Source organism: Copadichromis virginalis, linkage group LG19 (assembly GCF_057382275.1).
Source record: "Copadichromis virginalis isolate Kocher_CV1m ecotype Utaka linkage group LG19, C_Virginalis_male_GT1.1, whole genome shotgun sequence".
NCBI classification, from domain to species: Eukaryota; Metazoa; Chordata; class Actinopteri; order Cichliformes; family Cichlidae; genus Copadichromis; species Copadichromis virginalis.
In genome coordinates this window covers 24,083,909-24,109,411 of record NC_140636.1, presented here as the reverse complement: position 1 = coordinate 24,109,411, position 25,503 = coordinate 24,083,909, and the positions used below count along the sequence as shown (strand labels likewise).

The window sequence follows — 25,503 nt, the reverse complement described above, 5'->3', positions numbered from 1 at the left end:
AACATATGTTAGGATGGTTTTCTAAAATGATTATATGAGGTCACCACCTGACAGCCTTGATTCTCCAAAGGTTGAGGAACGGGCAGCGTGAGACTGAAGACGTCAGTCTGGATGCAGCCAATCATTGGAGGGAGAGCGTTCGCCATGTTGTCATTTACACTCTGGCAGGAAGTAACATCACCAGAGGAGAGGAAAGCCTCCCTAGACATGATAAACATACTTTCATTATTAAGGTTTATTAAGCTGTGATAGAAGAGTGATGGAGGGAAACTTCAGGCGAGTAACTGGAAAAAACAAAAAACAAAAACTGATACCGCAAAAGCTTTGAGTTGTTGAAATATTTGAATTGGCCAAACACCTCACATCACCCAGCAGTGGAAAACGCATCAACATGAACTAATCACTAAATTTAAGCCATACTTTTCTTTATGTTTTTAAAATATTATACACTATTTTTTTAAAGCATGTTTCTTTTGCAAAATTTGAAAATGTTTTCTATTAAATGCTGGTATTTTTTTTAAATCAATGAAAACTGCATCATAACAAAGGAAACCATAAAACCAAACACAGAAAAGAAAAAAGTAAAACAGCCTTTAAATATCTTTGTCATGGAGAAAGTGTCAGTATGGTAGCAGACAGCTGAGGGAAGTGACGATTTCACCGCTGACCTGACAAAGATTCTGACAGCAGTATCAAACTGCAGCAGGAGGACCTGCCTGCGCAGCTGCAGCAGGCGGCCGACAGACTCCAGGTCATTAAGACTGTTATTTTGACAGGTTCTTCACAGGAAAGGCAAATACTCCAAGTTGAAATTACTTTTCATCAGAGAGCAACACAAACCTCGGCTGAAGATGAGTCACTTTCTGCCCAAAGACAAAGTCGAGCCAGTTTGACCGCACTCGTCAAGGCGTTCTTCTGTGTAACCTGACAGGCCAACGCCACCTGGAGGTTCTTGATACTCTGTCTGTTCATAAGCTAGGAAAAGCAACACATGAAAGTATTTGTGTGTATTAATTTATTTTCTGATAAGCCTTAATGTTTACTTTAATCTCACATGGATAACTGCTTCCTCTGAGCTGAAGCTAAATCTGATCTGGTTCTCGTCCAGTTCCTGGATGCTCAGAGGCAGATGGGATGGGATGAGCCTGCAGCAGAAAGTCCTCTTTAATTTTCTTTCAAACACAGTTTACTGCTTTTGTAAAGAAGCTGAAATAATAGACATTGCTAGATTGCTTAAGAGAAGTCCTAACATCTTTTTGACAGCTTCTCTCAAACATGTCTGGTTTTTAATATACAGCAGACTTTTTAGTTAAAGAGAATAAAATTCCAGCTTTCAGCTATTATGAAAATGAAGATTTATTTGGAAAATCAGATGTAGTTATGTTTTACCTGTCCACACAGCTGTCGTCCTCCAGGATTTCTGTGATACAAAAAGGCCTCTGCTGGACTCTGACTTTCTGATCAGTACACTCAAACTGCAGCGGCCTCAGATACAGGTGGAACTCCTCAAAGCCGAACTCTAAGGCCACATTTCTGTACAGCCTGAGAAAAAATGTTACGTTACATTACTCATTTAATTCAAACTGGTTAATCCTGGCTGCACAGAAATGTTAACATATCAGCAAAGAGCCAGTATAACCTAACAACAGCTGTAGTTTAATAGAAACTGGATTCTTCTTATCCTGCACTCAGAAAAATTATGGTTCTTAAATGGTTCTTCAGATGTCTTCATGGTTCTTTAAAGAACCATCATGCGTCAAAGAACCTTTTTATTTTGTGGATGGTTCTTCAGCTATTACAAATGGTTCTTTAAAGAACAAAAGGTTCTTCATCCTTAGCAATCTAAGTTTGATGGTGTAAATGGCATAAATATTTATTCACTATAATGAGGCTGTGAATTATACTGTGTGTTTTCTTTGTGTGCATGTGTGTGCGAAGGGGGAGGGCGGGATACCTGGCAATTACCCTTTAAGAGAAGATGGTAGGAAGCTGAATATTCAAATAAAAGTTAGAAATATTTGCAAACAGTAGACACAATACACACATTCAAATACTGTACTTTAGTTTTAAATTTTAATAAAGCATTACTATTTTCTACTCCAAGGCATTGCTTTTGAGATTATTATATATTTTTGAAAATATAGCATAATGATAATACTAGTTATTGTAAACTTTACAAACCACCCAGCAGTATGTAAAGTCAAATTATAAAATACAAGTAAATAATAATTGCAGAACAGAATGTCAGTGTAATGGACACACACTTCGTTTTGACAAAGCGCACTGCTTAGGTAAATGATCTGAGTAGTTGTTCATCACTGATCAATTTGTTAATATGTGTTTCGAGCCAAATAAATGACAGGGAGAGAGAGAGTGACGTCAGAACACGTCATACTATAACCTCCCGGGAGCGGACGGAGGGGTCCGTCGTTGGGATGCGCATGCGCAGACAGAGTGTGCGAGCGGCGGGCCTTGACCTTTCGGGAAAAAAAAACCTCACGGACGGTGACAGCGAAACGGATAACAGTCTTCAGTACCTGCTGGACTTTGAAGCTGTGGATTCTGGGACTGTTGGAAAAGGTAAAACATTTTCATTAAAACCTTATTACTGTTTTGTTTTTGTTACTCGTCATTGTAGCTTGCTGTTAATGTTGTGCTAACAGTAGCGATTAGCTAGATACGTTAGCCGTTGATGTCAGCGCAATTTAGTATCCAACTGTTTTCCTAACAAAACCACTGTTATAATTAAGTGAAGCTGCTCCCAGCTAATTTGAACCTTTGGCTTCTAAAATATGTGGTTCAATTGCGTGCTGCGTACATAACCTAATGTCAGCTAGACCGAAATTAAAATTTAATATATTGTTAAAGTCACTAAAATGGCGCCTGAAGCCTGTTGTGGCGTGAGCTCTGTGTCTGCTCTAAAAACTCTGAAATTCTGTAGATCTGAGCCGTACATTAAATACTCACATGAACCTGTACTTTGAATTCTGTATGAGCTGTATAAAATGCAGCTATGCATAAGAGTTTTGAATGAATAATTAGATTAGATAACTCTTTATTGTCTAATCAAATTATATAGAAATGAATAGAAATGTGACATGAGAAGGTGTCTTTGACTGTTCCTGCATAACTTAGTTTCGGACTAGTTGACAAGTTATGCTCCGGTCATTTGATGTTTCCAAGATAGATGTTCTTTTGTAATATAGTTAATTTTTTTTTTTATATTTCATTTATCCACCATCATACATACAAGCTAAGAAGAGGTCGTTATACTAACAAGAGGTATCAACGCTGGGCCAAAGTTCAGCACATGGTTAAAGTTTGTAATCCAGCCAGGGTGTAAATATCACTCAGCAGCCAGAGCTGAAGCAGGTAGCATCAACGGATAAATCTACTCTACCCGGCTTAAATCACAAGAGCACCTCTGACCAAAAAGCTGTAGATTTTTCTTGTTTGCACAAATTAATCCAGATTCACATTAATTGTGTTCACAGCTCCAACAAAATGAGGAAGAGGAGGGGGAGAAACACAATTAGGTTGAATTACAATTGGATGGAAGGCGAGGACAAGGAGAAGGAAGCTTAGGATGAGGAGGAAGAGAAGCAGCAGGAGCATCTTTAGGGCTCCCTATGATGAGGTTTGTTTCATTAATATGGTCCTCTCACAAAGAAAGATGACTTGTTTTAGTTCACCTACTTCCTGTATTAAATAGTGATGTGCAAAATGTTGTGAAAAACCATGGAGCAGGTATGTATAGTGCATCTGCAGGTAAATGAACATCAAAACCATTAAAGGTGCCCCAAAGAACCATTTCTTGATGGTTCTTTGGGGCACCTTTAAAGGTTCTTCAATGAACCACTGAAAGAAATGGTTCTTCAAAGAACCATTGTTTGAAAGGTTCTTTGTGGCACCAAAAAAGGTTCTTCTATGGCATCAGTCTAAAGAACCACTTTTGGTTCCAGTTGGCACCTTTATTTTTCTGAGTGTGGGAGGGTTTAAAGTTTTAAACAACTTTAAAATTGTTCCAGAAACTTTTTTTTGCTAAAAGAAAAAGGTGCAGTGGGTGAAGACAAATGTCAGTGACAGGATAGCATCAAGAGTGAAAGGGAAAATTTACAAAATTAACAAGTGATGTATAGTTTGAGGATGTTGGCACTGACAAAAAAGACAGCAGGCAGAGCTGAAAATGTCAAGATTTCCATTGGGAGAGACCAGCATGGACAAGAATAAACATGACTACATCAGAGGGACAGCACCGGTTTGGAGAAAGAGTTAAAAACCAAAAGGACGAGATGGTTTGGAAATGTGCAGAATTGGTATAGTGGATATATTGGATAAAAGGTGTTGAACTTGGAGCTGCCAGACGGAAAGAGGAAGAAAAGCCGTGGATGTAGTGAAGGAGGTGCGACAGAGAAGTATGAAATGTAAAAATGTAGGAAATTAAAAGTGGAAAGTTGTTTGTGTTATCATGCTATATAAAACTTAAATGTGTTAGGTTGCAGCTGGATATGTTTGGGTGTAAATATAATAACTCTTTGAAGTAACCTTTGAAGCTCATTTCTGAACTGAGCAGTTTGTTATATGTCAGGTATGTTTATAGAACAAAACAACTGGGTTTTCATCAGAACTTGATGATTGGCTGAAAAACCTGCAAACTGTTTAATATTTAGCAAACCACCTCTTTATTGATGCATAGTGAGGTGTCAAAACTTGTTACTAAGGGTACAAAGGACTTTGTCAAATGTGATCTTCATGGGGGGAAAAGGAGTTAAATAAAAGGTCCAGAACCTATTGTAAATACCCCTGCCCCTCTGCTGTGAGTGTTTTCTTAACTGTGCCAGATGTGCCGTCTCTGAGGCAGATTCCAGCAGGCGATGGCGGATGCTCATAAGCTCCAGCAGCATGGACAATGTTTCTACAGCACAGTCTGTCAGCTTGTCTGGTCCTTGCTTCATGTCCCTCTCCTCTGCAGCTTTTACTAGTGACAGGCCCAACTTCTGGACCAAAATTGGATCCTCAATAAACACGTCTGAGAACAACTGAGAGCAACAGAAACTGGGATTTAGTGAAATGGCTTATTTTTTTGTACACAGTAATCTGAACATACGCTGAACAAGAATGTACATTTCTTTGTATTTGTGAGCTGTAGGAGGCTCCTGGTGAAGTCTGGTTGTTCCAGATTTTCAGTGCCTGCTCTAAAAGGTTGTGTTCGAGGTGGAGTTTGTCAGTGATGCTCGTGGCTCGGTGCAACTGACATAGTTCAGTGTGAGCCTGAACCAATCCGTGATAGACTGCAGAGGCCAGACAGAGTGATGGGTGAACTTCTAGCAGGAATACGTTCATCAGAGCAGGCCTGCAAAAAAAAACAAAAAAACCCCAAAAGGACGCAAGGAGGGAAAGACATGAGCATTAAAAGAAGAAAATAATTATGTTTTATTGTATAAAGTCTTCCACAGCTGTTTTAACTTGCCTCGTGCCTCCAAGTGAGACCAAATATTGGGGAACATAGTTGGGTGGACGACCATAGCTGGTTATAAAGCCTTTGTGATCATTTCTCCAGATGCGCTGAAGGTACAGTCGCTGTCTATCTGTTCAGAGGAACAACATAACCACAACATATAACTGTGGTGTGTCTCATGTACAGACCACAGTCATTGCACAGCTTCACATGTAAATACAATCCAGTGCATCATTTAGTGTTTACCTGATTGTCCAGAATGTCTCGGATCAGCCGCTGGTGGCTCTGCATGCAGCTGATCTCAGTCCTGTAGGCCTGAAAATAGTTATCCTGGTTCAGGTCCAGCTGTGGCTTCCTGTGCATGATGTCAGTGATAACTTGGGCCAATGCAAACCTCTCCTCTGTGCCCACTGCATGCTGGTAGGCTTCATAGTAACAGTTTAAAAGCTGCAGAAACACAGAAGTGCACAGTTAGTCAGTTGTAACAGTATGTCAGTCGTAGTTCTATAAAGTTCAATGCTAACAGGAAATGACTGAGCCAAAAGAAATCAAATCCTCTTTTCCATCAATCTACCTGGACTTTGCTCTCCATGAACTCAGTCTCACATGCCCACAAATTGAGAAGCAAAGCAACGCGGTCAACATCTGTCCCAGCCCAGGAGTTGAAATCTACTGTCGAGGCTGACACTCCCTCAGTTTTTCCAATTTGTTTGATTGTGTTTCTGTGGATGAAGTGCGAGCCGATGAGGAGAAGCTCATTCATCAGCTCTACAAGGTCCTGCAGAGCAGCGTCGTACATGATGTAAAACCCTCTGGGGTCCTGAGTGTGGATGTAACGACCCTCAGAGGTGTAAAAATCATGAAGATTCTCCACCTCTGCAAACTCCATGAACTCTGAGCAGTGGACCTAGACAGTTGTAAGAAGCAATGTCTGGATTCTCAGTTAAACCAATTTTTTTAAATTCACTTGAAGCAAGAGGATATATGTTTTTACCTTGTAATCGACAGGAGTGCTGTGAATATACTGGACAGAGCCGAGACCTTCTGCCTCTCCTCTTCCTCCTCTGGCTACATTCATCCAACCCGTCTCCTCTGCTGTGCTGCGCAGCACCTGTCCTTCTAGCTGCAAACCTGCCAGGTCAAAGGTCAAAGTCCTTTCCACAGAGCGCAGGTAGTTCAGCATCCCAAGTGACACACGCTGCAGATGGTAAAAATTAAAACGACATTCGAGAGCTCGCATACTATAGCAACAGACAGATATACTTAATATATTTTCTTTTTTTAATCAACAAGAAAACGATCATCAGCAAAAAACAGTTTAGAGACGAGAGAAAGAACAATTCAGTATCCGCAACTGCACCAAAGAATAAAACAGTGAAGTGTCTCTCTCTCCCATTTTATTAAAAATTGATCAACAAATTGATTTACTCTGCCTTATAGAAACCTGTTTACAGCAGGATGATTATATTAGTTTAAATAAATGGCAGCAATCTTCCACTCCAGTCGTTAATTAACCAAAGACCCTGTTTTTAATCTGATTTAGTGCTCAGCTCAGATAAAATAATTATCGTGGGTGATTTTAACATCAGTGTAGATACTGACAGCCTCAACAAGACATGTAATCGATCATTAGACTCGATTGACTTCTTTCAAAATGTAAAAGAACCCACCCACCACTCACACTCTAGATCTTGTTCTCACATATGGCACAGAAACGGAACATTTCCACATAACTTTACATTTACAATGGTGGATTACACAGCAGTGGGGAATAGATTTCATCTCAGTAGATGTCTTTCTAAAAGTGCTGTAACTAAGTTTAAGGATGTAATTCATCTACTGTTCTCTTCTTCTATGCCTGGTGCCAAACAGAGCAGAGCAGCTACCTGAACGCTACTCCCATAGAGGTTGATTATCTTGTTAATAATTTCACTTCTTCACTGCGAACACCTCTGGATACTGTAGCTCTTCTGAAAAAGAAAGGCTCAAACCAGAAGTACTTGACTCCCTGGTATAACTCGCAGACCTAAAGCAGACAACCCAGTAAGGACCAGGGGAAATGGTAAATGAACTGGTTCTTATATAGCACTTTTCTACTCTGAAAACTCTAAACTCTACTCTAAAACCACTTTAAAAAAAAAAAAACAACCTCATTCACCCTCATTCGGTCAAGCACTTTTTTCTACTTCTTAAGTGCTTTCTATTTAACATTCATGCGCATTCATACTCCGATGGATGCATTGGAAAGCAACTTGAGGTCAGTATCTTGCACAAGGATATTTGGCATGCAGACTGGAGCAGATAGAAGACTGGTGCTTCAATCCCTGATTAGTAGGTGATCTGCTCTACCACCTGTAGCATTCCTTTAAGCAAAAGTTAACTAGTAAGAACTTCATGAATTTCTTCACAAATAAAATTTTAAACATTAGAGAAAAAGTCACTCGTAACCATCTCACAGACGTAACATTATGTCCAGCTGACTTCAGTTATTACTTCCTCCAAAGCATCAACATGTCTTTTAGACCCCATTCAAGACTGCTGAGAGAAGTCCCACCAATAATTAATGTTTCAGTCTTAAATATGGTCAACCTCTCTCTAATAATCGGCTATGTACCACTGGCCTTCAAGCTGGCAGGAGGTAATTTTAAAAAAACGCTTTAGTGAAGGTTACAAATGATCTTCTAATTGCCTTAGAAGTGGACTCATCTCTTAGCTTTTCCTGCTAGACCTCAGTGCAGCGTTTGATCCTGTCGACCCTAAAACTTTATTACAGCGATTAGAGCATGCAGTAGCAATTAAACGTACCGTGCTGCAGTGGTTTGAATCGTACCTAATAGACTCCAGTTTGTTCATGTAAATGGAGAGTCCTCTTCACACACTAAGGTTAATTATGGAGTTTCACAGGGTTCAGTGCTAGGACCAATTCTGTTTAGATAAAACTGAGGTTATTGCACTTGGCCCTGAAAATCTTGGACTCATTCTTGACCAGGATATGCCATTCAATGTGCATATTAAAGAAATATGTAGGACTGAGTTCTTCCAATTGTGCAATATCTCTAAAATTAGAAACACCCTGTGTTAGAGCGATGCCAAAGAACTAGGTCATAGGCATTACTTAGTATTACTTCTAGGCTGGACTACTCTAATTCATTATTATCAACCTTCAGTTGATCCGAAGTACTGACAGGGACTAGAAAGAAAGCGTATTTCTCCCACATTGGCTTCCCTTCATTGGCTCCCTGTTACATCCAGAATCGAATTTAAAATCCTGCTCTTCACATATAAAGTATTGAATAATCAGGCCCCATCTTATTTCAATGACTTTATAGTACCATATCACCCCATTAGAGCTTTTCACCCTCAGAATGCAGGCTTACTTGTTGTTCCTAGAGTATTTAAAAGTAGAAAGGGAGGCAGAGCTTTCAGCTTTCAGGCCCCTCTTCTGTGAAAGAAGCTTCCAGTTTGAATTTGGGAGAAAGACACCCTCTCTACTTTTAAGATTAGGCTTAAAACTTTCCTTTTTGCTAAAGCATATAGTTAGGACTGGATCAGGTGACCCTGAATCCTCCCTTAGTTACACTGCAATAGTTGTAGGCTGCTGGGGGATTCCCATGATGCATTTGGTGTGTCTTCTTCAGTCACCTTTTTCACTCACTATGTGTTAAAAGACCTCCCTGCATTTAACTGCATTTTTCTTGCTCCTCTCACCCCAATGCCAATGAAATGTATCTATTATACTGCATACATCAACATGCACTTACATACCTGCCACATAAATACTAGTAGAAAATACTACTACTGTACCTGGAGCTCTCTGAGTTTCAAGTGGCGCAGAAAGATGAGGGACAGGTAAGCTCCTCTGGTTACTACTGGACCCGAGAAGCCTTCAGGTAAACTGTCATCCAGGCCCAGGACCTGCAGGTTGTCCTCCAAAGACTGACTGTGCCACGATAATATGAGTGAGTGGGAAAAGAGCTGATGTTTTCCTTAGTCTTAAAAGGCTTTCAGCCTCACAAGTGACCAAAGTAATGTGATGAATAAATTCTGCAAAGCAATTTTTCTTTGAATAAACACACCTTTCATGGTAAAAGCTTGAAGTCTGACTCTTTGAAATCTCTTTGTTGCTGCCTCGGCTCCCTCTGGATGCGGATGAGTGACTGTGGGTTTCCTATTAACATAAATGTCAGTGTTATTGCACTGACTGAATTTTTACATCTCCCAAGTCGAAAACTAGACGACACACACCTGAATGAGATTGGCAGCGTTGTAAACATTTTTCCAAATCTCAGAGATCATTTGTTTTTTTGTCTTGCGGCTGCTTGAGATGAACGATGTGGATTGTGAGTCGCCAACTTGTGCAGCATGTTCTTTGAGAGCTGCAGCCACGTGGAGCAAATTGCGGACCTGCTCGGATACACAGTGAGGACAGCATAACAAAACGTGACAAAAATCATTAAAATAAAAAGGCATTATATACAGTCAGGACACTTCATTAGGTACACGTTGCTAGTCCTGGCTTTTCTTCAGAACTGTGTTCATTCTTTGTGGCACAGATTCAAGAAAGTTCCGAAATCATTCCGGTACCAGCACCAGTCTGAGCTGCTGGTTCAAGGCAGGATGGATCCATGCTTATATGCTTGTCTCGACTATGTCCACATGCCTAAATACTCCGAGGTCATTGGCTCATATGACATTGCAGCTGAAAAGGTGTACCTAATAAAGTGGCATTAGTGTAATGCACTGTTAGCAAATTCTCACTTATGTTCTTTTCACCAGTTATCAGTTAGTCAGTTGTAACTATATATTTATTAATCATTTGCAATAATTTCACCCATTTTGAAGGATGCGTGACACTGATTCAGAGCAGACTCGCTTTTTACCTGAAGAAACTTGCACTGCATCTGGAGCAGCTCATCAACTGAATTCTTTTCCTTGAGCTTTGTGAAGAGCTTCTGCTGCCACAGATCTCGCCTGGGTTTCACCTACAGAGCGGAAACCAAACAATCAGTTTCTAGCATCCTGCAAACGTCTGAAAGACTACAGAATCCATAAAAACACAAGTGCTTACAGAAAAAAAAAAAAAATGCAAATGTTTTGCCAGATACTGATGAACTCTAAAGCACCGAGCATCACAGGAAACAGTATTTGAAAAGATTATTTTACTATTTTATTTGTTTCCCCTCAAACCTGGATGAAAGGAATCCAGTTAGCCTCCTTGCATACAGCCATGTTTGCACTCTTCCTCCCCCACTGACTCTCTCTGACGTCCATACCGTCGTAAGGAGGAAACGTTTTCATCTGCTCTTGTTGTCGGAAGATTGTTTTAAACTCCCTCCACACCTGGACAGACAGCAGCTGCGATTCAGACCAATAATTTAAATGCATTTTAAATTTCACCACCTTTTGAGGACAAATATACCATGCTGAATAGCTCCATCTCATCTGCAGTGGTTTTCAGATTTCCTGTGTCATACGGCAGGCAGAAGTAGGCGAGCAGGGACTCCAGCTCGGGCATGAACTGCTCCAGGTGAACTGTGTGGAGTGGTAGTACTGAAATACAGTTAAATGTAAACTTTTTTACTATTTTTTTTTTATTTCCAAAAGATTACAAAAAACATGTATGAAGGGAAAAGCTCACCATCAGCCTGTTGCCTTTCATGCAAAATTTCCCCACAATCCTTTCCTGGTGCTTCATCTTTTCTTTCACACATAGGTACATAGTGGAGCACCTGTTAAAGCAAATTTTAATGTGAAATAAAGCACCACAGGCATCAGACAGGATGAACAGTGATAAAATCTGTCTGTGGCTTTTTACCCTGAGAAAGTGGTGGATGGGCTGAACAGAGTGCAGGTGGCAGACAAGCCACTGCAGATAAATGACGACATCGTCCTGAGTGAGCAGGCTGACGGGGTTTCCTCGGCCGGTCAGCATCTTCTCTCTGCTTGCTGACAGTCTGCGAGCTCTCTGAACGGCATCCTGATACTCACGAGTCATGTAGGACACCTGATCCTGAGACAAAACAAGTCTTATACGATGATGCATTTTTCAGTGCGACATCTGTACGATTCTTCTCGTTCTTTAGAAATAAAAGATTCAGCATTCTCAAGCTGTTTACACGAGGAGAACATTTTCCAGTGACGTTCAAAATAGTGTACAAGGAACCGTATGCTTCCTGAACTGACTGCATTCTGAATAATTATTAAATCACAGATGCTGTATAAAATCTAAATAACTGGATCCCAAGTATTTGTTATCATTTAAAGCTCATATATAAGAGAAAGTAACACAAAGATGGAAAACATGACTGCAGACACGATAATTTAGCCCTCCGTCTCTTTTACTATGCTGCTGTGAAACTTTGCAGCGTGATTTGTGATCTAAGATGATGTAAACAACAGCTGCCCTGAAAAAGAAATCCAAAAACCTGTAGTTACTCACACCTGTTCAACTGCTCATTAATGCAACCAGCCATTGTCAAGAAGACCTGCTGAAGTTCAAACCGCACTTCAGAATGAAGAAGAAAGGTCATTTGGAATTTGAATTTGGCATGAATGTTGCCATTTCAGAAACTTCTGATCTACTGGGGTTTCCCCACACATGACCACCTCTAGGATTTACAGAGAATGGTCCAAAAAAAGAAACAAAATATCCACAGATATCCAAGTCGTACCGACAGGAAGGCAACAGTAACAGAACTTGTACTAGCAAGCTAATGCTAATAAAGTGTCCAGTGAGTATATACACCTTTCAGAATTAATGCTACCTTAATTGTGTACTAGTTAAACATGTTTTTAAGTCACATTCACACTCGTGTAGAGCATCCTGTGTTTTTTGGGAAATGTATTCTGTGATATTTGCCATATTTTTAAACTCAGATTAAAGGTAGATACAGAATAAAATGCAGAAAATAACCACAAACCAGTACAAAAGTACAGTGAAAAGATGTACTTTTTTTTTTTAGAGTATTGTTAAAACACTGCTAGGTCATGCTGTTCGTTTACACATGGCAACCTTATAATGGGGATAAAGCTTCTCAATAACGCTGGCATGGTGGCAAAATCTCCTCCATCTCAGCATGAGCAGATATCTGATCTGAGCCAAGTGATAAGATCTGTCTGTGAAGAACTGTGGTAAAAATACAAAAAGGAAACTGGTTTAAGTTTAAAAACTTTTCCAAAAAAAAAAAATCCTAAAATAATCTGTTTCTGCTTCTTGTTTCAGGCATAAATTTTCTGTCTCTGTCCTGACCTGGTGCAGCAGAAGAGGCAGACTGTCAGGAGTGTACTCCGAACTCAAGCAGCTCTCCAGCTCTCGCTGCATGATATCAGCCTGAGACCGAGTCGGCAAAATGTCAGCCACCTGAAACCAGCAGAAAACAAACTACACCTAAAAAAAAAAAACCTAAAAATAATGCCTTCACTTAATATTGGATATAAATCAAAGATTTTAAAGTCTAACAATGCAAGACTAATAATGAACTTTCTGTAGAAAGCATCACCTGAAGCCCTCTCCTCAGTGCATGCTCCCTCTCCACACGAAAGAAGGAAATATCTTTAGGAGGTAGTACAGAACTGGAACAAAAACTTTTACAAACATCATGGGTTTAAAATGTAAATGCCCACAAATCAGTCACAGCTCAGATCTGTCACATTTTACCTAAAGTGACTACTATGCTGCTACACTACTTAGGCTTTTAAAAAAAAAAAAAAAAAAAAAAGATAAATATACAGGGAACATAACACTAACAAAAAAAGTTCAGCTGCCTGTTAATGTGAATTTATCATCACTACTGGTAATACTTGTGTTGCATACTTTACAAGCCTTATGCATCTTAAACTTGGATTTAAGGTGGAAAACCGAAAGGCGTCCTGCTTCAGAACAGAAATCTGAAATGTGCAGGGTTATTTGAGCACATAAGTACATCGGTCTGCATTGTGAAGGGCAAACATTCATGTTAAATAACAACCGGCCATATTTTGAGTTGAGGATAGCTTTCAGGTCTACCCTTTTGGCAATCTGAGCTTAAATAATACATCACAGACAAACCTGTAGGCATTAGAAGATCCTGCTCCTCTATTCTCTTCAATCTCTGCCTTGAGTGCAGAGAGGTGACTCCACAGCTCTGCCTCCATCTGCTTCACCTTCACAGAGGAGGAAACTTTGTACACTGCACACATGTCTGACATCTTCAATGATCAACACATTCAAATGACAAAAAAAAAAAAAAAAAAAAAAAATTTTTTTATCTCTCTCTCTCTCCCTCTCCTTTAGCCCTGCTAAATCTCTGCCTCAACGCTGACTTGTTGTGGTGTGTCCATGGAGACAAATATCCATGGGCATCTGGACTCAGTGACTCCATTCAGGCTCTAGAGGGCTCCATCGTTTCAGTGCAGTCAACCAGTCTTTGGGCTGTCATGTCAGTGATGTCAGTCTCTTCAGTCAAATTTTTTGTTTTGTCCTCTAGTTTGTAATAAAAATCTCAAATACAAGTCATTGCATCACTGTACTATTACATCTTTGAGGAGCACCTGAATTCACCAATTATAGCTCCTTGCCTTCAAAAACCCTGATTTAGGCCCAAATAGTCTATTCCTCTTGGATACAGTGTGTGATTGGTTCTTCAATGATATGATTATCCAATAGCAAGTCACCTCCACAGCTGTGGAATTCCTCTAGGGACAGATTTAAAAACAAAAGACAACATCAAACTCCAGCTTTTCAGTAGTTTGCTTTATTTACATGCACCAGCTCTGATAAAACCAAGTGTTTGCTTTACAAGTGGAAATGTCAACTTCATGTTTTGTTTTTGTAGGAGCAATAGGAATATATGAAATGTGGAGACTGGCAGTGAAATTTAAACCTTAACACAGACTGTAAAAATCAGTCAAGAAAAAAAAAAAAAAAAATTAAAAAAAAAAAAAAAAGTGGAAGCACAGCTGTGCAGAAATGTATTAAAAGGTTAAGCCAATGAGAATTATTTAATCTGGTTAACACACTGTTAAACATTTCTCAAAAGGACCCTTTCATTTGTTGTGCAAGTGATCACCCAGTGAACAGAGCAATGAAAACATGATTTTACACAGCCCTAACCAAATGTGCATCGAGGAACAATGGCAACAAGTATCGCAATAAATAAACCAAATTTGTTTTTTTACAATGATGCAACATGAGACAAGTTTACTAAAACACTCCTGATAATTAAAAAAAAAAAAAAAAAAAATTAAAAATGTAAACAATTTTAAAAAGCATCCTGCTGTTCCTACAAAATTGTGCTGATGTAGATTTTTTCGCCCTTATATCACACACACACACACTTCTGATTAGCTATGCACTGTGTAGCCTCTTTCCACTTATTTAAATGCAGATAAACTTTGGCAATATTTAAGATACTGTGGTCATTTCTTTCATTACAAAGAAAAAAGAAAAACGCCAAGATACTACACACCCTCCCAGTGTTGAAAACATGTCACCCAGCACCTGCTATAGTGCTGATAACAAAGAAGAGGCTACTGACGGTGCTTCATCTGCAGCCACTCCCTGCTATCTTTAGATTTAGAGCACCAAGAACTCCATCAAATCAACGCCAAAACTGGTGTAGTTGTCGAGCGCTGTGAGTCACTGAATGTGGTTATTTCAACCCAAGTAGTCCCAAGTGTTTGACAACTAAAAAGTGGTAACTAGAACTAAATCGTGTCCTTAACTCAGTCCTAAGGTCTGTATACAGAGCAGTACTTCCAACAGTGCAGTGAGTGGAAGAGGAGGGACCTAAAAAGGGATCTGCAGCAGAAACATCATCAATACTTCAGTAATGGACCTCTTCAGAGGGAACAGAATTCACAGTAATGTCACTTAAAAATCACAGGGTAAAATTTGCTACAAAAAATAAAAATTGAAAAAACACTGCATACAAAAAACACATCATGTAGAGCAGTTCACATCTTGATAACATTACATACTGATATTTGGTGTGAATTGGTGCATCAATGGGGAGGGAAAGCTTTTAAAAAACTGTTTGTCCATTTAGGCTACGTCTCAAAGAAATCTTTAAAAAACAAAGGAAAAAAAAAAGCAGCTTGTCAAGTATCCTCCACTGGAACGTAGTAATGTAACATTCTCTGCAGTTTTTGTAAACAGGCCATCAGTCAGGCTGACAGCTGGTTTGGCAAAAAATGTTTTGGGTATGAAAGGGTGTGAAAGAGGAGAGAAAGCAGGATGAAAACACTTCATTTTCAGTTTTATGTATTACTTTGTGATATGAGTGAATCCCTGAGACTGATACAAGTTGATCCATGTAGTTTTAACTGAAGGTACTGTAGTTTCATTCCACTCAGTACCGTTTGTTCATACTGGCCAGGCATTGATCTTTTGAAACAATTATTTTTCCTTCACTGTGAAGACACTGTTGTTTTGTCTCAGACACCTACAATACAGTACTGAAGTTAATGCCGCAAATGAAAAATAGGAAGAAAGTCTACTGAAACTCTTACATACCTTCCTTCCCTCTAGTTGCACAACGCAGGACAATTAACCCAAATTTACACCTTCTTTACTTCTGACAGCTCCTCAGCTCGGCACCCAGCTCTGAGGGCTCTGTTTCGAGCTGGAGAAGCTTCCTGAATTCTTGTTGCTGTTCTGTGTGGAGGTGAGGCGAGAGTCAAAGCTGAGGTCCAGGCAATCTGCGTCCATCAGTTCATTGCGGATGATTGAGTCCATGTCGCAGTCCAGATTGCTGCTGAACACCTCAAGGTCCAGATCAGCGGAGAAACGGTCCTGACTGGTTAAACTGGAACTGAGCTGCATAGAGGCGTTCTTACTAGGAGACTTCAGGTGTAGCTGCTTTGTTTCAGGGAAGCCGTCGTCACTGTCAGAGGTTGACAAGCCCGCTTGCCAACCAGGCACTGAAGAGCTTTGGGCCTGGCCTGCACTGGTGTGGTTAACCAGAATGTGGTCTTTGCGGAGCAGCATGGCATTTCGGCGGGAGTTCTGCAAAGCGATGGCGGTGCTGGCCTGCGACATCAGAGGGTCGGACTGGGTCATCATGACATTGCTGGGGCTGTGGGAGTCCATCCCAAGCAGATCTAGGGCCTGGTGCTCACTGTAGTGAGACATGCAGGAGAAAGTGGTCTGCTTGTTCTCTTGGATGGTCTGCATGGGTGACTGTCGCAGGCTCGTGATGGACGGAGGGCTGAAGAGTGGGTTCGTCCCATAGCTGCTAGAGGGACTACCTAAACTGCTTCCTGAGCAGCTGAAGGTAAATACTGAACTCCCCTGACTGTTGGCCCCATCTTCCTCTCCAGGAGGAGGCTGCTGGGATGCTGTGAGGCTGATATTGTCTAAAAGATCATCCATCAGGTTGTCAGAGAGCCCGTCATTGAGGTTCATAGTGCCTGCCAGATCAGACAGTCCTGTTGGTCCAGTGGACGGAGACATGCTGCTGGGGCTGGAGTACAGCATTGGCGACAGGGGTGAGTCGTCATCAGGTACCTCATCCAGCTCCAGGTTAGCCAGGATTGGGGACAGACGACCGCTGAGCGTGCTGGCGTTGGAATTTGTCCGAGAGCGGAAGTCTGTCCAGGCATCGAGCTCGTCGCTGCTGCGGGAGGTGGGACTTCCTGTCCATTTGGAGAGGCTCGAGGAGCTCTCAGAGCTCCCATCTTGAGCAACCTGCAATGAGGCTTTTTTCTTTGTGGCACGTCCTCTGGCTCCTTTGATGTACTTGCTGTTATCCATCGACACAGCCCTACGTCTGGGAGCTTTACCTCCTTTCCCACCTTCTGGGTTGACCATCCACCAGGAGCTTTTCCCAGTTCCTTCATTCTGGACTTTCACAAAACGGCTATGGAGGGAAAGATTGTGTCGGATGGAATTCTGCAAAGACAAATGATTAAGAAAACTTAAGCATTAATACAACTTTCCCAGTATGAGCAATAATTCATAAAAAAAATATCTTGTGTACATGATACGATTAAGTATTAAATACTTTTAGGAGCTTCAAAAGCTTTAACGAGATGTGACCTACAAAGTGGACCAAGTCAGAATGTGTGTTCCTGCTGCATCTGTTAGTGTTGTTCTCAAACTTCAGTCAAGCTTAACTACAAAAGATTACAACATGTATTACAGTAATTGCAGAGCTCTATAACGGCCCAACAAAGGAACAATGAGCCAGATAATATAAATCACTACAACAGAATACAAAACTCAGTGCTGTAAGCAGACAGTGCTGTATTCTGTGTCCCCTACAAAACTTCTTAAGGTTTTGTTGTTCATCTACAGTACTACGTTTTCAGCATGGTGTGCAGTGTTCCTAAAATTTGAGGAAACTGGACAAATTGATGACAAAATAAAACACAGGACTGAAATTATCTGAATTTTGTGTTCTAAATAGAGACACTGCTGACTTTTCAGATGATTACAAAAGACTAAAAGTCAGTGGCAAAAGGTATTATGTAGCTTGAAAGTTATGGTTCAAGTTGCTGTCAATATGTACAGTCGAGTGGTACAAGAGTGACTGTCTATAGCCATCTAGAAAACATGGTTGAGGCTCTGTCATGTTCTGGGCTGTGTTTTAGCTAGAGGTGTTGAAATCTTGCCAAATTGATGGAATCATGAATGCAATCAAGTACAGTTTGACATCACCGTGCAATACAATCTGGAAGGTGCGATTAGCAGTAGTGTTTTTGGGACAATCCCAAATAGACTTCCAATGCCACCCCCCCCCCCCAAAGGGGAACACCATCGGTCATAGATTGGCCTCCCCAGTGCCCAGACCTCAACATTACTGAGGCGGTGTGGGATCATCTTGACAGATAACTGAGCAAAAAGGCAGCAAACAGCCAAAGAACTTCAGTCTCCTTCAAGAAGCCTGGAGACACATTCCCAAAGACTACTGAAATTCAAATTAAAGAAATGAGTGACTCAAGGATATTGCACAGGGTTAACTGTAATTTAACCCTTTAAGGCCAAGTGTATCAAAGATGATACATCTATATCAGTGTAAATATTCTGCAAAAAAAAATATAGAAAGGAAAACAAAAGCCTGATGTAGCTAATATGATACAAATTTAAACTTATGCAAATTAATATTTATCGTTATTGCAAGACTCACTAAACAATCCATTAATAATAATAATTTAAAAAAAGTTTTTGGGCTTTTATTTCATGGTTCAGGCTTTAAAGGGTTAATACAAAAGGACTAATTACCAATGCTGCAGTGTCTTCATAGACATTTCTTTGCACTGTGACCCATTTCTGGCTGCTCACAAAGGTCTACAGGATTTCCCTGGAGATGTTCCTTACCACGTACAAAATTAAACAGCTGGAGCGTGCACGCCCAGCCTGTCACACTTCAGTAACAGAGGGAGAAACTCCGCAGTGATCTCCATAACCCAGAGGCCAGCTTCACAGGGAGAGGCTTCAACTCAATTCTCTAAAGCTTAAATTAACCTGATTTAACTCAAGGTCCCATTTAAACCCATCTCTAAGACGATTAAAGTTATCCGCTAAGCAAGCTCAACACAAAACAAACTACAGCAAGAGGAGACCAGAAATTGGTCTCATTAAGGCACTTGATCTGCGCTTTAATGACTGAGGGTTCTCAAACAAGCAGGTTTTTCCTCTTAATGCTTTGAGACAGAGTAAAGACCCACCAACAAGAAGCCATTCCTAAGAGAAGCAGTAAGAAAAGGCTGAGGTATGCTAAATTACATGAGAACTGGGCTGATGACAGTGGCAACAGGTTTTAATGGAGTGATGAACACAATTTTTTTTTTTGTACAAAAGAGGCTCTGTCATACCATTTGATATGGAAGATTTGATTCAACATCTGGAAAACATCCTTTTGGCAACAGCTTCATTTTTCAGTATATCAGCGATTCCAAACATACTGCAGTAAACACATACCTGATAAGTGTTTCGCTGTTTTCTGCTGAAATCTTATGCAAGTGCATCTGGTCTTTGTGTTTACACAACAGATGAGCAGCCATTAGACCTTTTATTTCTGGTTAGAAATGCACTAATCCACTCATTTCCTGTCTATATCTATCTAGACAAAGTCAGAGTCTCTGCTACTACTGAATCAGTTTACATAAAAGCTATCTCACTGACAAGAACTCATTGGGTGAACAGACCACAGCGGTACCAAAAAAAAGAGAAAAAGTTTCTGTCCATTAAAGCTAAATTTGATCAATTTAGAATTGCTTTTTGATATTGATCTATCCAGTGGGATTTATGTATCCCTTTTCAGCTACATATTCTAACTAATCAAAATGTTTACATGTAAATTTATCACTACCATGATATACAATACCACACTTGTCGATGGGGCAAGTCAAATATTCCAACATGTTGCTTATCCCATGAGCTACAGGCAGAGAACACAATAACACCACCTGTCCCGTTCAATCTAATGCAATCCAATACAGTGGAGTTGCAACAAATAAGCCTGGGATACAGTCCGGTGTTGACACAGGAGGTTTTTCCATTCAAGTCTGTGATCATTTATTAGGCTTTAAGATGTACCGTTGTTGTATTCAATTATTGGAGCAGGCAGATTTACAACCTCAAAATGCCCAAGGCACTGATACAACAAAATCTGATGACTCAAAGGTGGTTTACTGCAGAAGTACTGAATTTTAAACATGCTTCTTTTATTGATTTCACTTCCTGTACACAACCAGTAAAAGACTGAAGCACCTTGTTAAAGATTTAAGGTAACCACATCCATATGAATAAAACCAATAGCAAACATACAGCAGCGTAACCTACCTGTCTGCCTCCTTAAGATGAAATTTTATTGGATATATGAAGGTATCCAATAAGCTTCACAGGCACGTACAGTACAAGCTGTACTGCATTTACAAGAGAAATCACAAAGAGCGAACTCCTGCCTTCCCCTCCCCCACACGCAGTCACAGTAGTGCTGCAGCACCCTTTGAGCAAAGCCTCGTTCTGAGCAGGGACTGGAGCAATGCCAGTTTAGCCAGAGCCAGATCCAAAGACAAACACTGAGCTTCTCTCATACTGCTACACATTGACCTACATAATTTATAGTCAGCTGATTGATTCTTGTGCCCAGGCATCATGAAAAGACAACAGCGGGGCTGAACCGGAGAGGGTTTGATGGGCATCCATACAGGGGCTGAATATTTAGTTTGACTTACAGCACTGGAGACAAAGCTCAAAACTGAAGGTGGTGTACTTTCAGTGTGCTGAATGAGATGTGTGACGGGTCTGAATTTAAAACCCATCTGTTCAACCCTGAACCTGCTGGGGACACTTTTGCCAGGCTCAACCTGAATGTCACACAGCTCCAAAGCATCTCCTAGGAAATGCTGATGTCAGCACATGTGAAACCCTGTTATTAACCCTTTCCTTTTCCAGTCAACATCTGCCAAGCTCAAATATGCATCAGGCAGCTTAAACATGAATGAAAACTGACATCTAGCAGTTTTGAGCATAAAGTAACTGATTCTGTGCAGATTAATCAGTTTCACATGTTCAGGGTGATGTTTTTATTTCCCCTTCTGTAAATGCAGCAGTTTTAACCAGCACAATTTAACCAGTGTGATTCATTCAAAGAAGCTGCTCACTGGAATCAGCTTGCATTGCATATCCAGTTGTGCAGGATTACACACACACACAAAATCCTGCAAAGCTCAAAGCTTTCATCAGACTACATTCCATGACAGATGAATTGGTTTGGTCCAGGCCAAACTAATCCTGAAAATCAAACACAAGCAAGGCCCGGCTGAAGCTTTGGTGAAGTCTGTGCTGCAGTCTGAGCAGTATGTCTGAAAGTGAAATCAACTTTGCATTGCACGTCTTTTGGGTTTCAACTTTCAAGCAAGCCGCTTTGTTCTCAGAGGTTCGTCTGCATCCTTAATTTTAGAGGCATAATGAAGCGTGTAATGTGATACGCATTACTACAACTACACTGGTTTACATATAGTTACACCATGTGCCGTTAGACTGCCACACATCTTCAGATCCCCTGCTGATAGGAGGAGATGTTTGATAAATAAATGTGTATAGCCAGTAACTGATGAGACTACAGGTTTGTGATTGCACCTACTGCCTCCATCTCAGAATTAAAATGAGCTTTGTGCATTGCATGTCTTACAGGACAAGTTAAAAAAAAAAAAAATAACACTGGTCTTTGTTATGATGACAGCCCCAACACATCACCGCTCACCTTCCAGCCAGCAGAGCTGTTGCTATCGCCTTTGTCCTTGAAATATGGCACGGATCTCACCATCCACTCATAGATTTGGGACAAGGTCAACCTTTTCTCAGGGGAGCTCTCGATGGCTTGGGTAATGAGGTCTGCATAGGAGTAGTTGCCCCAGGCATTCCTGCGGGCGGAGGACTTCCTCAGCTGCTGGGTGGCAGAACCGCTCGGAGCTGCTGCGGGGGTTTGCGCCGAGGACGGCGAGCCGTCGGCGGTCTCCTCTTTGGAGGGGCCCCGCTGGACCTCCACCGGCTGGGAGATGGAGCTGCTGCTGCTCGGCTCTCGGGTTTTAATAGCGCCGCCGCTGGCTTTCTGAGCAGCGCCGCTCCCCGTGCTCCCACCCTCATCATCCTCCTCTTCGGGGATTACGTCAGTGTCATTTGCCCCGGGCTTGCCCGCACCAGATTCCGGACGGGGCAGGGGCCAAGTGCAGGACCGTGGCCGCTTCTGGGGCTCGAAATCCGGATCTATCTCAACGTTTAGAGGCGGCTCGTTGCCGTTGCGCGACGCCTCAGCCATGTTGGTCGTAATTTGTCGGGGGTTGCACAAAGGGTTATAAAATCACTCGGGTCGCATTCCATCAATGTCGCGTGCAGGCTTCGTGGACAGTTTATTTACTATGCAAGTGTCCCTTCCTGCAGCTCGGTCCCAGCACGTGTCAGTCTATCAGTCCTCCTGCACGGCGTCCGTCCGCAACACACGGAGCAGCTGGAGCTCACCACAATCACCAGAACATCGCCTTTTGTCGTGCTAAGCCCACACCCTGGCCAACATGCATTGCAATTTCGCGAACTGTGGAGTGAAAAGACGTGAAGCGTACGCGGAGCCTCGGAGGAATCCAAAACTGCGTTCCTTCACAAGCGTCCGCGTCCCGCACGGCGATCCTGCATGACAAAGGGAAAAATCTTAAATGTACACGCACGCTGCATCTAATGCCACCACATCAGTTTCATCACTCCACACAGCTGCCATCTTGACCATTTCACTTCCCCAAGTTCTTAATCAGCCGTGCTGTGGAGCTGCCAGTCGCTTGAGCGCTGCAGTCCAGATACCATCAAGGCGATTAGGGGACGGTTTCTTAAGGGCCTGCACCTTCTTAAAAATGTGGCTGCTGGGAAAATGCACAGAGCCTAAAAATCCGCCCAGTTAAGAGCTGAAAAATAATGATGCTGGCTGTAGTCTAGCATCCCGGACGAAGTAGCACGGTGTCCTCCGTGTGCCCAGCTGCCTGCAAACACTTCATTCAATCTGCTGCTGCGGTTGGCGCAAACGCTCAGAGCCCAGGAGAAGAGGGTTAAAAAAGGAAAAAAGCGATCCTGCCCCCTGGACTGCACTGAAATTAAAGCGACAGTGTAGAGATGTCCGCTCGCCAATGACATCACCTCTAATGTGACCATCGGAGAGTATCCAGTGCGCAAAAATTAACGGTAAAACTGGATTTTATTCACTTGAATATTAAACGAAAAAAAAAAAAAAGGGAGCAACAATGTTTACATAAAAATCAGGAATGCAGGGGAAATAACTGGATGTCGGAATATATAGGTCATCTTTAAAAAATACAACCAACCCAAACTAACCTGAAAAACTGACTGTACCGTTTAAGTTGATAAATATGTGCATTTTACCCAAATATGCCTTTAAGTTCCTCCCACACTGCCAGGAATACAGTCCTAATATACTCGACTGGCATTAAAAACATTTAAGCCAAAGCAAAAACCTATACATTTCCACCAAAAAGGTAAAAGTATAGAATAAACAAACATGCTCCTCACAATAGGCTGTTGTTTTTGTCCCCTACTCAGATATGCAGTTTCTAAACATGTCATTTTCCTATCTGAAACCAGAGCTAGATATAGTCAGGTCCTGACAGCAACCGTTTACGGAAATTTGGTGGTTATACTGACCTGAAGAATGTCAGCTGCACACCTACCCACACAGCCTCTGTTTTTCCAGGTCAAAGATTGTTATTTGATAGCCAATACAGATTTAAATCTGAGTTAACACAAAAAACAAAAACAAAAACAAAAAAACACAACCAACCCCACACAGATTTTGAATGGACCCACTATTTAAAACAAAAACACCCCAGCAGTGTACAGAAAATGGAACTGAAGAGGTAAAAATATTTATAAATTCCTTTTCACTGGAGTACATTTCTAGATATCGACCTTGGTATTTGTTGCAGACACTTCACAATAGCAAAACCACCAAAATTATTTTTAAAACCTGCCTAAAGGGAGAGTTTCCCCAACGTCAGAAACTATTCAACTCTTAAGCCATATTGCCAAAATGAATCTAAAAGCCAATAAAGTAATCAAACACTTGTGTTTGCATAAATATCTAGTCAGCTAATCACATGGCAGCAACTCAGTACATTTACACGTGTAGATATGATTAAGACAACCTTAGGTAGTTCAAACCAAATATCTGGATGGAGTAGAAAGGTCATTTAGGTGACTTTGAACATGATATAGTTGATGGTACCAGATGTGGTGGTACCATTTCAGAAACTGCTGATCTAGATTTTCCCACACCACCATCTCAGGAGATTACAGAATGATGGTCCAAAAAGAGAATATCTGTAGTCCACAGCAGCTCTCTGGGTGATGGGATCTTGCTGGTGCTTAGAGTTGATAAAAGGCAACAGTAACTTAAATAACCACTCAAAGGTATACAAAAGAGCATCTATTCTGCACGTTGTCCTTCAAACTTTGAAGAAGACGGGGTATAGCAGCAGAAGAGCATACTGCTTGACACTCCTGTCAGAACAGAGAACTGAGGCTACACTTCCCATGGGCTCAGTAAAAGTGGACGACAGAAGAGTGGAAAAAAGTGGGCGAGTACTTGAAACACTTTCAGATTCTCCGCTTATCTCTTACATTATACTGTGACAGAGCAGTATAATACAAATATAGATGATTATGATATTTATTTTTAAAACATGTTTATTTGTTGATTTGCAATTGCTAAAGCAACAGTAGTTCACTTGCTATCTAAGCTATGTGTTAGCATTCTGTGACAGTTTAAGTAATTAATGCAGTTAAAGCAAATTCACAATGATAAATTGCTAAATTATTTTATTATGTTGCAGGTTCAGGGTTTTGCTTTTCCTTACTTACCACAGTTTTCCTCTCATTGCCCTCCATACCGGTCAAGTGTGTTAAAATTCGCCCCGTATGTCCTGACTTTTATAGTGCAGGTGATGTCATTTTGAACCTTGCTGGGCAAAACCAAGTGGAGGGGTTTTCTTGTGTGGGAATGTTTTCTGTTGTTTGTTTAATGGATTATGGAACAAATTGTTGAAAGAATTTGTCCATATAGGAAAGAGTTTATCAATGTTAATGCACTAATGCTGGGCTAGTGAGCGGTGTGTGATCTTCATATGTTCATGTTGGTTGCCATATTTACCCGCCTGAGGTATTGGTACTGGCCAGACCAATTAGACGCGAAAACAGCCCTATATATAATCAGTCAACATTAGCTTTAGAAGAAGATAGGTGCTATTTCCTGCTTAGATTATGTAGCTTTTGTTAGAGTTAATTTGGGGCACCAAAAATTAAATTTAGGCCCAAGTTTCACATGTGACAGAGAGCTGTAAATTACTTGCTTCAGGGAACTCAAAATGTTTGCTGGTGGTGTAATGGTTCCATTTTGGCACACTTTGGTCCCTTGTAACAAATGAGCACAATGTACCCATCTTATGATGCTCAAATTATCTCAAACTGGTTTCTTGATCATGACAGTGATGTTCACTGCACTCCCCAGTCACCAGATCTCAATCCAATAGAGCACTTTGGGATGTGATGGAATTGCATATTC

At 41.1% G+C, this 25,503-nt stretch overlaps 4 protein-coding genes across 5 annotated transcripts; all 4 read right to left on the bottom strand.

The window, feature by feature from the left end:
- Nucleotides 1–52: 52 nt before the first annotated feature.
- Nucleotides 53–5,584, bottom strand: LOC146686152 (uncharacterized). Its single transcript, XM_085442126.1, has 6 exons — nt 5,471–5,584; nt 4,834–5,353; nt 1,390–1,542; nt 1,055–1,145; nt 841–975; nt 53–201 (listed from the first exon to the last, which is right to left on the bottom strand). The coding sequence occupies exons 2-6, from the start codon at nt 4,953–4,955 to the stop codon at nt 178–180; spliced, it is 525 nt and encodes a 174-aa protein (XP_085298252.1). The 5' UTR covers nt 4,956–5,353; nt 5,471–5,584; the 3' UTR covers nt 53–177.
- On the bottom strand, nt 5,532–11,453 carry LOC146686151 (uncharacterized). Its single transcript, XM_085440972.1, has 12 exons — nt 11,274–11,453; nt 11,097–11,187; nt 10,878–11,008; nt 10,646–10,798; nt 10,339–10,440; nt 9,704–9,862; nt 9,535–9,626; nt 9,263–9,398; nt 6,453–6,656; nt 6,033–6,365; nt 5,705–5,905; nt 5,532–5,588 (listed from the first exon to the last, which is right to left on the bottom strand). Exons 1-12 carry the CDS (start codon nt 11,451–11,453, stop codon nt 5,532–5,534), a joined length of 1,839 nt encoding a protein of 612 aa, XP_085297098.1.
- A 964-nt stretch (nt 11,454–12,417) lies between these two features.
- LOC146686150 (putative uncharacterized protein C6orf183) lies at nt 12,418–13,663 on the bottom strand. Its single transcript, XM_085442128.1, has 4 exons — nt 13,506–13,663; nt 12,958–13,030; nt 12,708–12,818; nt 12,418–12,584 (listed from the first exon to the last, which is right to left on the bottom strand). The coding sequence occupies exons 1-4, from the start codon at nt 13,643–13,645 to the stop codon at nt 12,444–12,446; spliced, it is 465 nt and encodes a 154-aa protein (XP_085298254.1). The 5' UTR covers nt 13,646–13,663; the 3' UTR covers nt 12,418–12,443.
- A 518-nt stretch (nt 13,664–14,181) lies between these two features.
- foxo3a (forkhead box O3A) lies at nt 14,182–24,879 on the bottom strand. 2 transcript variants are annotated; one of them, XR_014916969.1, is made up of 3 exons: nt 21,649–23,007; nt 15,951–17,327; nt 14,182–15,879 (listed from the first exon to the last, which is right to left on the bottom strand). XR_014916969.1 is itself a non-coding variant. In XM_085442628.1 (3 exons), exons 2-3 carry the CDS (start codon nt 22,201–22,203, stop codon nt 16,023–16,025), a joined length of 1,860 nt encoding a protein of 619 aa, XP_085298754.1. In that variant the 5' UTR covers nt 22,204–22,568; nt 24,804–24,879; the 3' UTR covers nt 14,182–16,022. The 2 variants fall into 2 exon arrangements, 1 of the variants encoding a protein (XP_085298754.1); XM_085442628.1 differs by adding an exon at nt 24,804–24,879 and having other exon boundaries at nt 14,182–17,327; nt 21,649–22,568.
- Between the last annotated feature and the right edge of the window lie 624 nt (nt 24,880–25,503).